Raw genomic sequence first — 12,350 nt, forward strand, 5'->3', positions numbered from 1 at the left:
AAGAAAAGTTACTTTAAAAAGCATGCAAGCGTACATGTCTCTCTGTGCTGCGTCCAGGTTATGCCTGCTGAACAAAGACTCAACTCTGGAAGATTATGCCTGAAGATGAGACATATCGAAATTAGTATCAAAAGCAGACAACTCGCTGGGGAAGTCACGGTATGTGCCAAGTGTTTTTAGCTGCTTACCGCCTCCATGATCACCGAACTAAAGCCGAGTCTATCCGCGTGGTCTGCATCCACCTGCAATGATGTAACACGAGTGTCACGGAAACCTATTTCACCTAATCAAAGTAATCAGAAAGCTTTATAGGTCGGACTTGATGTCCGTACACTAACCTCAAGTTGTCGACGCCGAACACTCCGAGTTAATCAGAGAACGCGAGTCCGCCCATCTGGTCACGTGGTGCGGAATTCGCTGGTATTATATGGAAAAGACATGGAAATAGAGAGAGGACCGTCCGTAGTGAGGCAAATGCCGGAATGTACCCTGGTAGCGGCGAAACATAAAAGCTGGACGATTTATTACATGAAGTTACGGGAAGAAGGCTATAAAAGCCTGTTAGTCTAAATTATAATACACGCACAGCTAAGGAATAAAAATAATACCTGGAGGAGGTGTCTTATAAAAAATGGAGTGATGGGATGTGGAAAAAGCAATGTGTTTCAAAAACTGTAAGATTAAGTAGAGGAGATGTATTAGTATGTAAGAAGGAAAACTGAAACCCTGCTATGGGCTAAGCAGCTAACTTAAGTTAGCCTCTTCATCCTTGCTCCAACCCAGTCTATCTTCCTTTTCCCATTTAAGTTAGCTGCTTAGCCCATAGCAGGGTTTCAGTTTTCCCTCTATAAAGCTTTCTGATTACTTTGATTAGGTGGAATAGGTTTCCGTGACACTCGTGTTACATCATTGCAGGTGGCTGCAGACCACGCGGATAGACTCGGCTTTGATTCGGTGATCATGGAGGCGGTAAGCAGCTAAAAACACTTGGCACATACCGTGACTTCCCCAGCGAGTTGTCTGCTTTTGATACTAATTTCGATATGTCTCATCTTCAGGCATAATCTTCCAGAGTTGAGTCTTTGTTCAGCAGGCATAACCTGGACGCAGCACAGAGAGACATGTACGCTTGCATGCTTTGTAAAGTAACTTTTCTTTGGAATTAGGGTGACACCATTAACTCAGCAATACCACCATAGGTTTTTAGTCTTTAACGATTGTTTTTCACTGAAACACTTATTTCACTTTAGCACACTATCCTTCCTATCACACTGGGTTTCTCTTTCTCTTTATCCTTATTTACAAACCGTTTCACCTATTTTCTCCACAAAAATAAGGGAACTTTGGTCATCTGTCCCTGGCACATTTGTTCTTCTTCTCTTGGGATTTCCTCCCAGTGGCACTCCCCAGCCTTGTACATGATGATACTGTATCACTGATGTGAAAGTTGGAAACAGTTTCTTTCTTTGTTGTTGTTTTGTAGATCTCGATTAACTTGAACCAAAGGACGTTGACACTTGCATAAGTTTTATATCTTCATTTACACCTCATTAATCCCCTGACGAAGGGTTGGACATCGCAACCCGAAATGCATTGGGACTTTGGATATGAATTTTATGTATTCATTTATATGAGAGTTATACATTTTTCAGTGTGAAGAATATGTGACTTGGAAATATGACGAATGAATATTTTCAGATAATCTCATATGTGTAATATACTGTTGTGACATAACACATACATATATTTTTTGTTTCATGGTATTGAATAGAATGCTAAAGCAAATATATCACTAATAAATGTGATTGATAAACACAGCAGGATTAAAGATTTAATATATGTGAAAAGGATTTTCAAGGCCCCTGGCCCTGCAGCTGTGCCTCTAGTAGTCCAGGGTTTTCCTTGGGCTCACAATTGAACTTCAGTTACCCCATAGGGAGTTGGGCACATTCCCTATTTACTAGAGTGCACGCAGAAAAAGTTCTAAGGTGACAAACAATATTTAACAGGTTTGTGTACACACGGTGTGCAGATCCACCCTCCTCAAATATAACCCTTTGAAAGAGGAGACACTCCACTGTCTGGACCCAAAAGGTGAGCTGTTCTTCTACCTTGACCACACTAAATATTTCCGGGTGGATGATCAACTCTTCGTGGGTTATGTGGGAGCTAAGAAATGTCAGGCCGTGAACAAACGTACCATCTCTCAATGGGTTGTCCTATGCATCAAAATCTGCTATTCTTTGCAAAAACTGAACCAGCAGTAGGATTGCTCGTCCATTTTACCAGGGCGACGGCAGCCACTACTTGTTTGGGACGTGGAGTCTCGCTCATTGACACATGGGCATCTTTGCACACATTCACCCAAAATTATTGCCTGGATATCCAAGTCTGGAGAGAAGGCTATTTTGGCTGTTCTGTTCTCCAGGACTTTCTGGTGTGAACTTGGTTCGCAGACCCACCTCCGAGGTTGGCATTGCAGGGGTATCTATTCTAAGGTAAAGAATCTATAACTAAGTGTTACTTTCATATGAACAAATTATTTACCTTATAAACATATATCTTATAGATTTCTTACCGCCCCTCCCATCCTGCCCATTGCGCGAAGTGACTTCTAGTGTAAGGGTCTCCCTCTCAGGGCCCTAGTTTTGTTTACCAGTGGTCAGTGTCTTGCATGGCTCTGCGCTTCTGGTGTGGAAAGTCGTGTCAAAACTGACGTCAGCGCGCTGGGACAGCGTCTAACACTGCCAAGTCATCCCGGCAAACACGACGCCGACGACGGACGCAGAGTCGACCGACACCACCTACCGATGCCCGGGGGTAATGCTACAGAAAAATTCTCTGAATCCATTCTGACGCCTGAAGGTAATTCTAAGTTAAGGAAACTATAACTAATATATGTCTCTTACAGATATATCATTACAGAAGGTAAGTAACTTGTTCTTTACAGCCACTACTTTTCGGCAACAACTTTTATGTTCATTTATGTGCAATTTTTTTGGTAAAGTTAATGTGCTGAAGGTTCCGCATAGTCTTCATATTAGTTTCAGAATTGTATGAGCAGTTTTCAAAATGTTTTTCCTTTTATTAATGAAGATGTCTACAGTGATGATCCATTGATTGATTGCAAAGTATTTTGTGGAGGTTCTATTTCAGTCTGTGCTCTCTTAGAAATTTGACTTCTGCAAAGGTGTTATATAAACAAAGATTTGTTTAGGACTTTATTGCCATCCGTTATGCCTCACAATGCTTTTGGGTTCCAGTGCAGTCCTAGGTGTTGAAAATTGATCTTCGTTTGGGGTCTATCTGTTAATCTAACTTTGATTTAAAGATTTCCTAAAGTAGGATAAGATGGTATGCCTTTATCTATTTTAGGATATTACAGAATGAGAGTTTCATTATGTTTACCTGCCAATTCAGTAGTAATTTCCACGTTTTGTTTGTCCTCTTTTGTCTCTTTATAGAACACGCGCCTTAAAGTGACTGCTCCGAAACGAAGAGGTTTCTGTCTGATGCTTGCTGTGGCATTTGTAATTTTGAATTTCAGCCCGCTGAGGTAAGTGTCATCAGTGAAAATAGTGCTGCATTTACCTAATAGGTAACAGTGGGTATGTAGATAAATTCCTATTCGAATCAGGAATCCAGAATACACAGTCCTGCCTGGTTGTATGTCGTATATAGTGTCCTGGATAAAATCACCACACCTGTGATTGGTTGTGATTAATTGAACGTCTCTGTAGGAAGCTGGCTCTGGCAGGTAAAAGTAGATAGCAACTTACTCTCTATTTGTGGTAGTGTGGGCGAGCATTAAGGCTTTATCAGAGGGTAGTGTTAAGCATTTATTGTACACACTCAGGCAGCAAATTATGTCACACACTCAAAGACTGAACTCAGACCAATTTGTTTGTATAAAAATATTATTTAGTTATATTTATTTTCTGGAACCAAGCAATCCTGGCACAGGTAAGTGTAAATGATACTTTTCAAGGCAAGTTGAACAATACAAGCACGCTGAATGACAATGACTCTGTTAAAGGTTTGTAAATACTTTCAATACAGTGGAAATTACTGTTAGATTACTTTTGATTACTTTTCAGATTACTTAGTGTGATATGTCTAGATAACACACTGGGACATTCCCTAGAGAAAAGTTAAGCAAAGCAGTTTTTAGATATTTGCAGTTCTTCAAGTTTTCATACAAAACCAACTTCACACTTAAAACAATGTTCTCAAGAAAGCAGTCAATACAGTCCAATGAGAAGAAATGTGGTTATAGGTTTCAAGGTAAGTACTTTGGTTTGGGAGTTGGTTCTCTGAGGTAAGAAGCAGGGTTCCCTCAGGGTCAAGAGTGCACTCTCACAGCACCCTCAGCGGCACTAGGGCGGCCTGGTGCAGAGTGCTGAGGCCCAATGTTATCCAATGGGGGATAGGGGGCCTCCAATTGGTGGCTGCTCACAAGCAGGCCACTGGGTTATGGGAGCAAAGCTCCTGATGTTAGGCCCAGGGCAAAGGGGGATCCGAGTTAGCACCCAAAGTACATCCACAGGGGCAGCTGAGTGCAGGGTGCTGTTTTGGCGTCTGGTACCTTGTTGATTTCAATGGGGATTCTCCGGTTGCAACAAAGACTGCAGGCTTGGGGATGAAGATCTTCTGGAGGTGACCACTGGTTGGAGAGGTAAGTTGGGATGCCTGGGGATGCTGGGACACCATTGGTTGGGCCACTCATGTCTTTAGGCTTCGGGTTTTCTTACCAACTCCAGTGCGGATGTGGGAGTCCTCCAGAAAGAGACTTAACGCGTTATTTGGAGATTTCGAGGCAGGTCAGAGATCACCAGCTCTTAGGTCAGGATTGCCGAGGAGACTTCATTGAGGTGTTGGGACGCTCGAACTCGGGCCTTGGGCGTCGGGTACAGAGTGGTGTAAACTCGCAGTTTTGGCAGGGGCCAGAGTCTGTTGGTGAGCATATGCAGTGCTCACAAGAGATAAAATCTTGGGTTTGGAAGGCAGGGCAGGTCCTTCATGTTCTTGAGGTTGCTGGCTGCAGGACGCACCGGGATTTCGCTGGAGCAGGTTCAAGGTGTGGACAGTGGGCGGCGTCCTCCTCCTCTTAGTTTCAGCACGGCTTCTTCAGTCCTCCTTCTTCTCTTCTTCTGGCCGGTTCTTGTCTGAGGCGGCAAAGTTTGGGGTTGCCCCTAAATACTAGATTATGGGGTGTTACAGATAAGTAAAGGTTAAGACCAATGGGTCCCCCTATTATGCCACCCTCCAGTGGGAGGGAGGCATATGCCTCTCTCTGGTTGGCTGCGTCCCCCCATCTACAAGATGGTGGGGATTGAGAGCTGTGCTTGCCCCAGTATTGGAACTTTCATAGATTCCCATGCTTTTGTATCATTCCCCGTCGTCGGAATGGGAGTCTCTGTAATAAAAAATACCATAGTAGTAGGTGCAAAAGAGAAAGGAAAGGCCTAGGCCTCATTCCCTTTTGTAGCATATCAGCCTCTTTTTGTAAAAGAGACCAAATTTTAGGCATCAGCCAATCAGAAGAGCCTCACCCCTGGAACCTTCCTGAAGGAACCTCAGAGCCTCAGATTTTCTACCGCACGTTGTGCTAGGGAGTCTCCTTTGAGCTCTGCTCTATTTTCAACTCTTCAAGTAGATTTCTACAGTTTTTTCTTCAGGATTACTTCAGGATTTCTTCAGTTTGCTTCAGAAATCTCTCCTTTTCAGCAGGATGGCTGAAGTTGAGAAAAAGAAATCCCTTTTCAAGCCCTGTTCCACCTGTGGGAAGAAAAGGCTGTTTGTGGAAGACAAACACAAGGATTGTATTTACTGCCTTTATCCGGATCACAAGGCAGAGGACTGCAAAATTTGCCGCACTCTCTCCACCAAGACCTTGAGGGATTGTGCTGGAAGACTGCTTACATGGCTACAGAGGCAGAAGGAGAGGAAACATGGAGTTTCCAGTGATGAGGAGGAATCGTCTTCATTTGCTTCCTCAAAAAGGTCAGTGAAAAGGGGTAGAGGTTCCCCATCTTCCTCTGTTGGGCGCCCCTCAAAGGCTTCTAAAAAGACCCCCAGAGAGTCTGATAGCCGGGGGTCAGGAAGTTCCCCCCACCGCAGTGGGGAGGATAAGGCAGAACTGGTTTCGCCTCCTAAGGGTGAGAAGACAGACCCAGCCTTCAAAAAACCCTCTTCACATTCTTCAGAGAGGAGTTCTAAGTCCTCTACGACGAAGACATTGTCGACGGTGGGTCCGTCGACGAAGAAAATGAAGCCCTAAATACAAGCTTCGTCGTCGAAGAAGGTATCGTCGACGGCAGCGTCGACGGGGAGTGTGCCGACGACATCGTCGACGAAGACGTCGTCTACGGCTTCATCAACATCGTCGACGAGGAAACCCTCATCGTCGACGGCAGTGAAGACGACGGCGTCGACGACGGTATCGACGACGGTGGTGTCGTCGACGAGTGCAACGACGACAATTTCTACTACGTCGGCCGGCTCGTCGACGGTGGTGTCGACGACGACATCTGTCATTCCAATATCGTCGACGAGGATATCTCCGGCGTCGACGGAACCATCGACGATTATGGCTACGGAGAGACGAGTGACGGTTTCTTTAACTAGAATCACTCCTGAGATGACATCCCCGAGAAGGGTGACCTCTTTACCGCCAACTTTGTTGTTGGACCAGGGAGAATCTGAGGAAGTCAGACATGACACTTATGACTATGCCAATAGCCCGTCTCAGCTGCTAATCAAAAGTCAAGAGACAGATTCAGAAGGGGCATATGACCAGGGGGAAGGAGAATATCACCAAATGGCCCACTCTAAGAGCTATGAGCCACAGGACATGGTTTCGGTTCCTACAACATTCCTGCATGACCTCCACAAGATGCTGCAGGACTATAAGTCAAAAGCAGAAAGACCATCACCATGTAAGTCTGCTCCTTCGACACCAGTGAGGAACCCCTCATCTGTAGTCCCTCCAGAACTTCCGATACAAACGCCGCATCAACCTCAGCGGCCGGTGCCTCAGGCTCCGTCAGAGCCAGCTGATGACCCGGATGGGGATGATGACGATGAATCATCCAATGGTGACCAAGAGTCGGATCATGATGAGGATGAATATGATGAATACATCATCCCAGACCAAGCTTCGCCTCATCCAGACTTGGTGGATTCACCTCCTGTTGACATCGGCAGTTTTCACAAGCTGATGGAACGTGCAGCTGGGAGATTTAAACTTGTAATGCCCGCTCAAACCACGGACTGTTTCTTATATGATTTCAAAGAAACACACCGCAAAACAACAAGGTCGAATCCAATTGTGGATCATTTATGGGAGGAAGGTTTGAAAGCTATGAAAAACCCAGCGACGGTGGTCCCTGTACTACCGCGTCTGGATAAAAAGTATAAAGCACCAGATGATGGACCTGCAGCGCTAACGGGCCATCCAAAGCCTGACTCTGTCATCTCGCAGGCAGCACAGAGGAAGTCGAGGAACCCCTCTGCTCCCTTAACGGCCCCTCCTGACAAGGATGGACAACGTCTTGATAACACAGGTAAGCGGTTTTCATCGATGGCTAGCCTGCTAATACGTGCCGCAAATGCTTTGGCAATATTAGGACGATATGATCGCCAATTATGGTGTGACATAGCTCCATATCTCGAACAGCTTCCACCGGAGTCAGTGGCGGAAGCGAAAAAGACTTTACAAGAGGGTGAGGCGGTCTCTATGGAAATTATAGACTGTGCCATGGACATTGCCACGACGTCCTTTCGGGCGTTGGCAGGAGCGGCAGTGTTGAGACGCCAAGGATGGCCAAAGGCAACTTGGTTTAGACCGGAAATTCAAAACAAGGTCCTTGATCTGCCCTTCGATGGCGACGCCCTATTCGGGAAATTAATAGATGATACTCTTCAAGAGATCAAAAAGGACACAGAAACAGCCAGGTCGCTAGGAACCCTCGAGTATCGCAAATCTCCCTTCAGGGGTTCAAGAGGCAGAGGAGGTGGTTATAGAGGTTCATACCAACACCAGCAGCAACGCTATTCTTCTAACAGCTCAGGATACCACCAAAACCGCCAGTCTTACCAGCAAAGACAGGGCCAATCTTCAGGTTACTCGAGGCCTTACAACAAGGGCAAGCAGGCTGCCCGTGGCCGGGACACGTCCAAACGCCAATAGCGGCCTCCTGGTTCTGCCTACTGTTCCCTCCTCCAGGAAATCATCAGTTGGAGGCAGGGTGTCAAAATTCCTTCAAAATTGGTCCAAAATAACATCGGACCGTTGGGTGATCAACATCATAAAACGAGGACATACTTTGGAATTTATGGAAGTCCCTCCACCCAGGCCCCCGGCAGCCATTCCATCGAAACATCTGCGTCTCCTAAGGCTCGAAGTACAACAAATGTTCCGCAAAGGGGCGATAGAGCCGGTCCCCTCCAAACAACAGGGCCAGGGGTTCTACTCCAGGTTCTTCCTGTGAGAAAAACGCTGGAAAATGGCGCCCCATCTTGGACCTCAGGGAGCTAAATACCTATCTCGTCTCCCTATCCTTCCGGATGGTATCCCTACAGGACATATTGAAGATGATCAGCCCGGGGGATTTCATGGCCACACTCGATCTGGAGGATGCATACTTCCATGTCCCAATTCACCCAGCACACAGAAGGTTCCTACGCTTCACAGTAGCCAAGAGCCATTTTCAGTTCAGAGTTCTGCCATTCGGTCTTCGCTCTGCCCCAAGGATTTTCACGAAGGTGCTGGCACCGGTGGCAGCATTTTTGCGAAGAAACCACTTCCAGGTCTTCCCTTATCTGGACGATTGGTTACTGAAGACCCAGAAAGTTAGCGCAGGACGCAGTGCAGGCTTGCACCAATCTGTTCCAAAATCTGGGGCTCACTTTCAACGGAGAAAAATCCACGCTGATGCCCTCAAGAAGAGCACGGTTCCTAGGAGCAGTGTTAGATTCAAGGCTCTCAAGGGCGTTTCCTACTCAAGAGAGGATAGAGAAACTACAACGGTTGGCACAAAACCTTCAAGGAAAAAGGTGTCTTTCTGTACGCAGCTACAAGTCGCTGCTAGGGGTGATGTCATCATGTATTCCCCTAATTCCGCACTGCAGACTGCGGATGCGTCCCCTGCAGGAACAACTGGACCTCCAATGGAAACAAGTGCACGGATCGTTCGAGGACAAGCGGGTTGTCACTCGAGAGATGAAAGAGGCAGTGATTTGGTGGTCACATCAAGACAATTTGTGCCAAGGTCTATCCTTCGCAAGCGTACCATCGCCTCAAATACTAACGATGGATGCGTCATTGGAGGGATGGTAGGCAGTGATGCAGGATCTGCAGATCAGCGGCCATTGGTCTCCTCGCAAGCAAAAACTGCATATCAATCTGTTGGAGCTGAGAGCGATCAGGCTAGCTCTTCAAGCCTTTCTTCCGCAACTCCAGGGTTCACAAGTGCTAGTCAGAATGGAAAACACAACAGCTATGCATTATGTGAACAAGGAAGGAGGAACGAGATCACTCCCCTTGTCGCGAGAAGCTCAACAGATATTGGAATGGACAATTCTTCAAAGAATTTCACTAAAGGCGGAGCACTTACCAGGAGTGCTGAACGAAGGCGCCGACAGACTGAGCAGGTTAGCCTCAGTCAGTCACTAGTGGGAACTAAAACAGCAGGTTCTGGATCTACTATTTCAGACATGGGGCACACCGGAGGTGGACCTATTTGCGACGCCAACCAACAAGAAATGCCGGACATACGCCAGCAGGTTCCACCATCAGGGCTCATTGGGCAATGCCCTATCGATAGCCTGGACGGGGAGGTTTCTTTACGCGTTTCCACCAATTCCCCTGATTCCACGCCTCATCAGGAAAATGAAGACGGAACCATGCAAAATTATCCTTATAGCCCCGGCATGGCTGAGACAATTCTGGTACACGGAGCTGCATCTGCTGTCGCTAGTTCCTCCGTTGCTGCTGGAGGAAGTTCTGGATCTTCTGACAATGTCCGGAGGACAGGTTTGGCATCCAGACCCAAGATCGTTACACCTGACTGCATGGCTCCTGACCAGCGAGAATTCATCAATGTCCCTCTTTCCAAGGAGATCAAGGACATCCTTTCCCAGGCAAGAGCACCTTCAACAAACAAGACATACAGATTAAAATGGAAAAGGTTCTGTATTTGGTGTAAAAAGGAAAAGGTTGATCCTTTTACTTCGAAACCTCATCAACTCCTGCCTTATCTACTCTCGCTAGCAAAGTCTAATCTGACCCATTCTACGATCAAGGTCCATTTGGTGGCAATTTCAAAATTCAGGAGATCTGACTCTGGTCCTTCATTATGGTCTTCAAGAATTGTCAAGCAATTCCTCAAAGGCCTGTTCAGGGTCTATCCACCAGTGAGACCTCCTCCTCCAACTTGGCATTTAAACTTGGTCCTGGCTCAACTGATGAAGGAACCATTTGAGCCGATTCACCGCTCAGACCTGAAATACTTGTCATGGAAATTGGCTCTACTCTTAGCCCTCACCTCGGCAAGGCGAGTGGGGGAGTTGCAGGCCCTTACTATCCAAGAGCCGTTTTTACAGTTCAAAAGAAACACGGTCATCTTGCGGACAAACCCAAGATTCATTCCTAAAGTTCCTACAGACTTTCACTTAAATGAGCCAGTGATTCTAAAGACATTTTTTCCAAACCCAGTCACTCCAGCGGAGAAGACATTGCACACTCTGGATTTACAACGATGTCTAAAATTCTACATAGACCGTACCAAGGAATTTAGAAAGACTTCGCAATTGTTCATTGCCTTTGGTGGTCCAAGCAAAGGTCTCCCTCTGTCCAAACAGGGGATCTCAAGATGGATTTCGAGTGCTATTCTGCATTGCCACAACATGGCAGGAAAACCTCTGGTGGGCAGGATCCGTGCTCACTCAACGAGATCAGTGGCATCCTCAACAGCCCTCTTTGAGGGGGTACATATAAAGGACATTTGCAGAGCTGCTACCTGGAGCAGCATACACACTTTCACTAAGCATTACTGCTTAGAGTCATTGCAGCAGGATGAGGCGGCGGTGGGCCAAGCTGTCTTGTGGAACCTCTTCAAGTGTTTGGTGAGCTTTCCTTTCTATCCCACCTTCCATTGGTAACACATTTTGTGATTTCATTTTTTAGTGTTATAAGGTACCTTTTTACAAAATGTGTTTATGATGGTTTACTGCTTGCTATTCTGATACAAAAGCATGGGAATCTATGAAAGTTCCAATACTGGGGCAAGAAAACAAGTTACTTACCTGTAACTTTGGTTCCCCAGTATTGGTAACTTTCATAGATTCCCATGCGCCCACCCACCTCCCCGGGGAAAGCTCAGCCTTCAGCAAGTAGGGTGTCTAGCACACAACGGCTACGAAAATCTGAGGCTCTGAGGTTCCTTCAGGAAGGTTCCAGGGGTGAGGCTCTTCTGATTGGCTGATGCCTAAAATTTGGTCTCTTTTACAAAAAGAGGCTGATATGCTACAAAAGGGAATGAGGCCTAGGCCTTTCCTTTCTCTTTTGCACCTACTACTATGGTATTTTTTATTACCGAGACTCCCATTCCGATGACGGGGAATGATACAAAAGCATGGGAATCTATGAAAGTTACCAATACTGGGGAACCAAAGTTACAGGTAAGTAACTTGTTTTCTTCACCTTGCCTTCCCCACCTGAGAGGACGGGTTGGCGAAGGTTGGCACACCTCCCTTCCTCACTTGGTTTTCCCGCTGATTCTCGATGGGAGCCAGTTGCTGGAACCAGCAAAGGGCTGGGGTAGCTCACATAGGCAGCAAGCCTTTGAAGCTCCCCCTTTGTGGACCCTGCCCATCCTGGAGGAGGAAGCTTTGCACCTCGCCCCAGGATGTGCATTGTTTCAGACCCCCGAGAGCAGCAGGCACTCCACCCAGGGGTCCAGAAACATGTCTGGTGGTGGCAGCTGGCGAGCATTCACTCAGCCAGGATGCTTAAAGTTAGGTAGTTTTTCAAGGGGCATCTCTAAGATGTTCTCTGGGTCAATTTTACATTAAATCCCACACTGGCATTAGTGTGGCGTTGACCGTGACCTTTTGTGTTTATTAAATTCTGTCTCTCTCTCTCTCTCTCTGTATTGGCTGGCTTCACTGTGAGTGACCGCAATTTGCTCTTTCACAAGGAGCATATCGGCACACAAAGTAGTTTTGTTCTGTGCCAGTAACCACTGTGGCAGTGTGTGCTTTTTGAGACCAAAACACTTTTTTTACTTTTGCCAATGTTTGTTATAATGGCGAGGGCCCGGCAGCTCCCACACCAATAAGGTTTTACA

The 12,350-nt window shown here is 46.4% G+C and overlaps 1 protein-coding gene across 2 annotated transcripts in view; it reads left to right on the forward strand.

Annotated features, from left to right (window-relative positions):
• ATF6 (activating transcription factor 6) overlaps positions 1 to 12,350 on the forward strand; it is a 1,839,477-nt gene that overhangs the window by 1,133,149 nt on the left and 693,978 nt on the right. For both annotated transcript variants that reach the window (XR_015309808.1, XM_086964422.1), the window contains exon 9: positions 3,465 to 3,556. Coding sequence is in view for 1 of the 2 variants with exons in the window: in XM_086964422.1 (XP_086820548.1) it covers positions 3,465 to 3,556 (92 nt within the window). In the remaining variant the exon portion in view is untranslated. The remainder of the gene's footprint in view (positions 1 to 3,464; positions 3,557 to 12,350) is intronic.

Source organism: Lissotriton vulgaris, chromosome 1_1 (genome assembly GCF_964263255.1).
Source record: "Lissotriton vulgaris chromosome 1_1, aLisVul1.2, whole genome shotgun sequence".
Lineage (NCBI taxonomy): Eukaryota > Metazoa > Chordata > Amphibia > Caudata > Salamandridae > Lissotriton > Lissotriton vulgaris.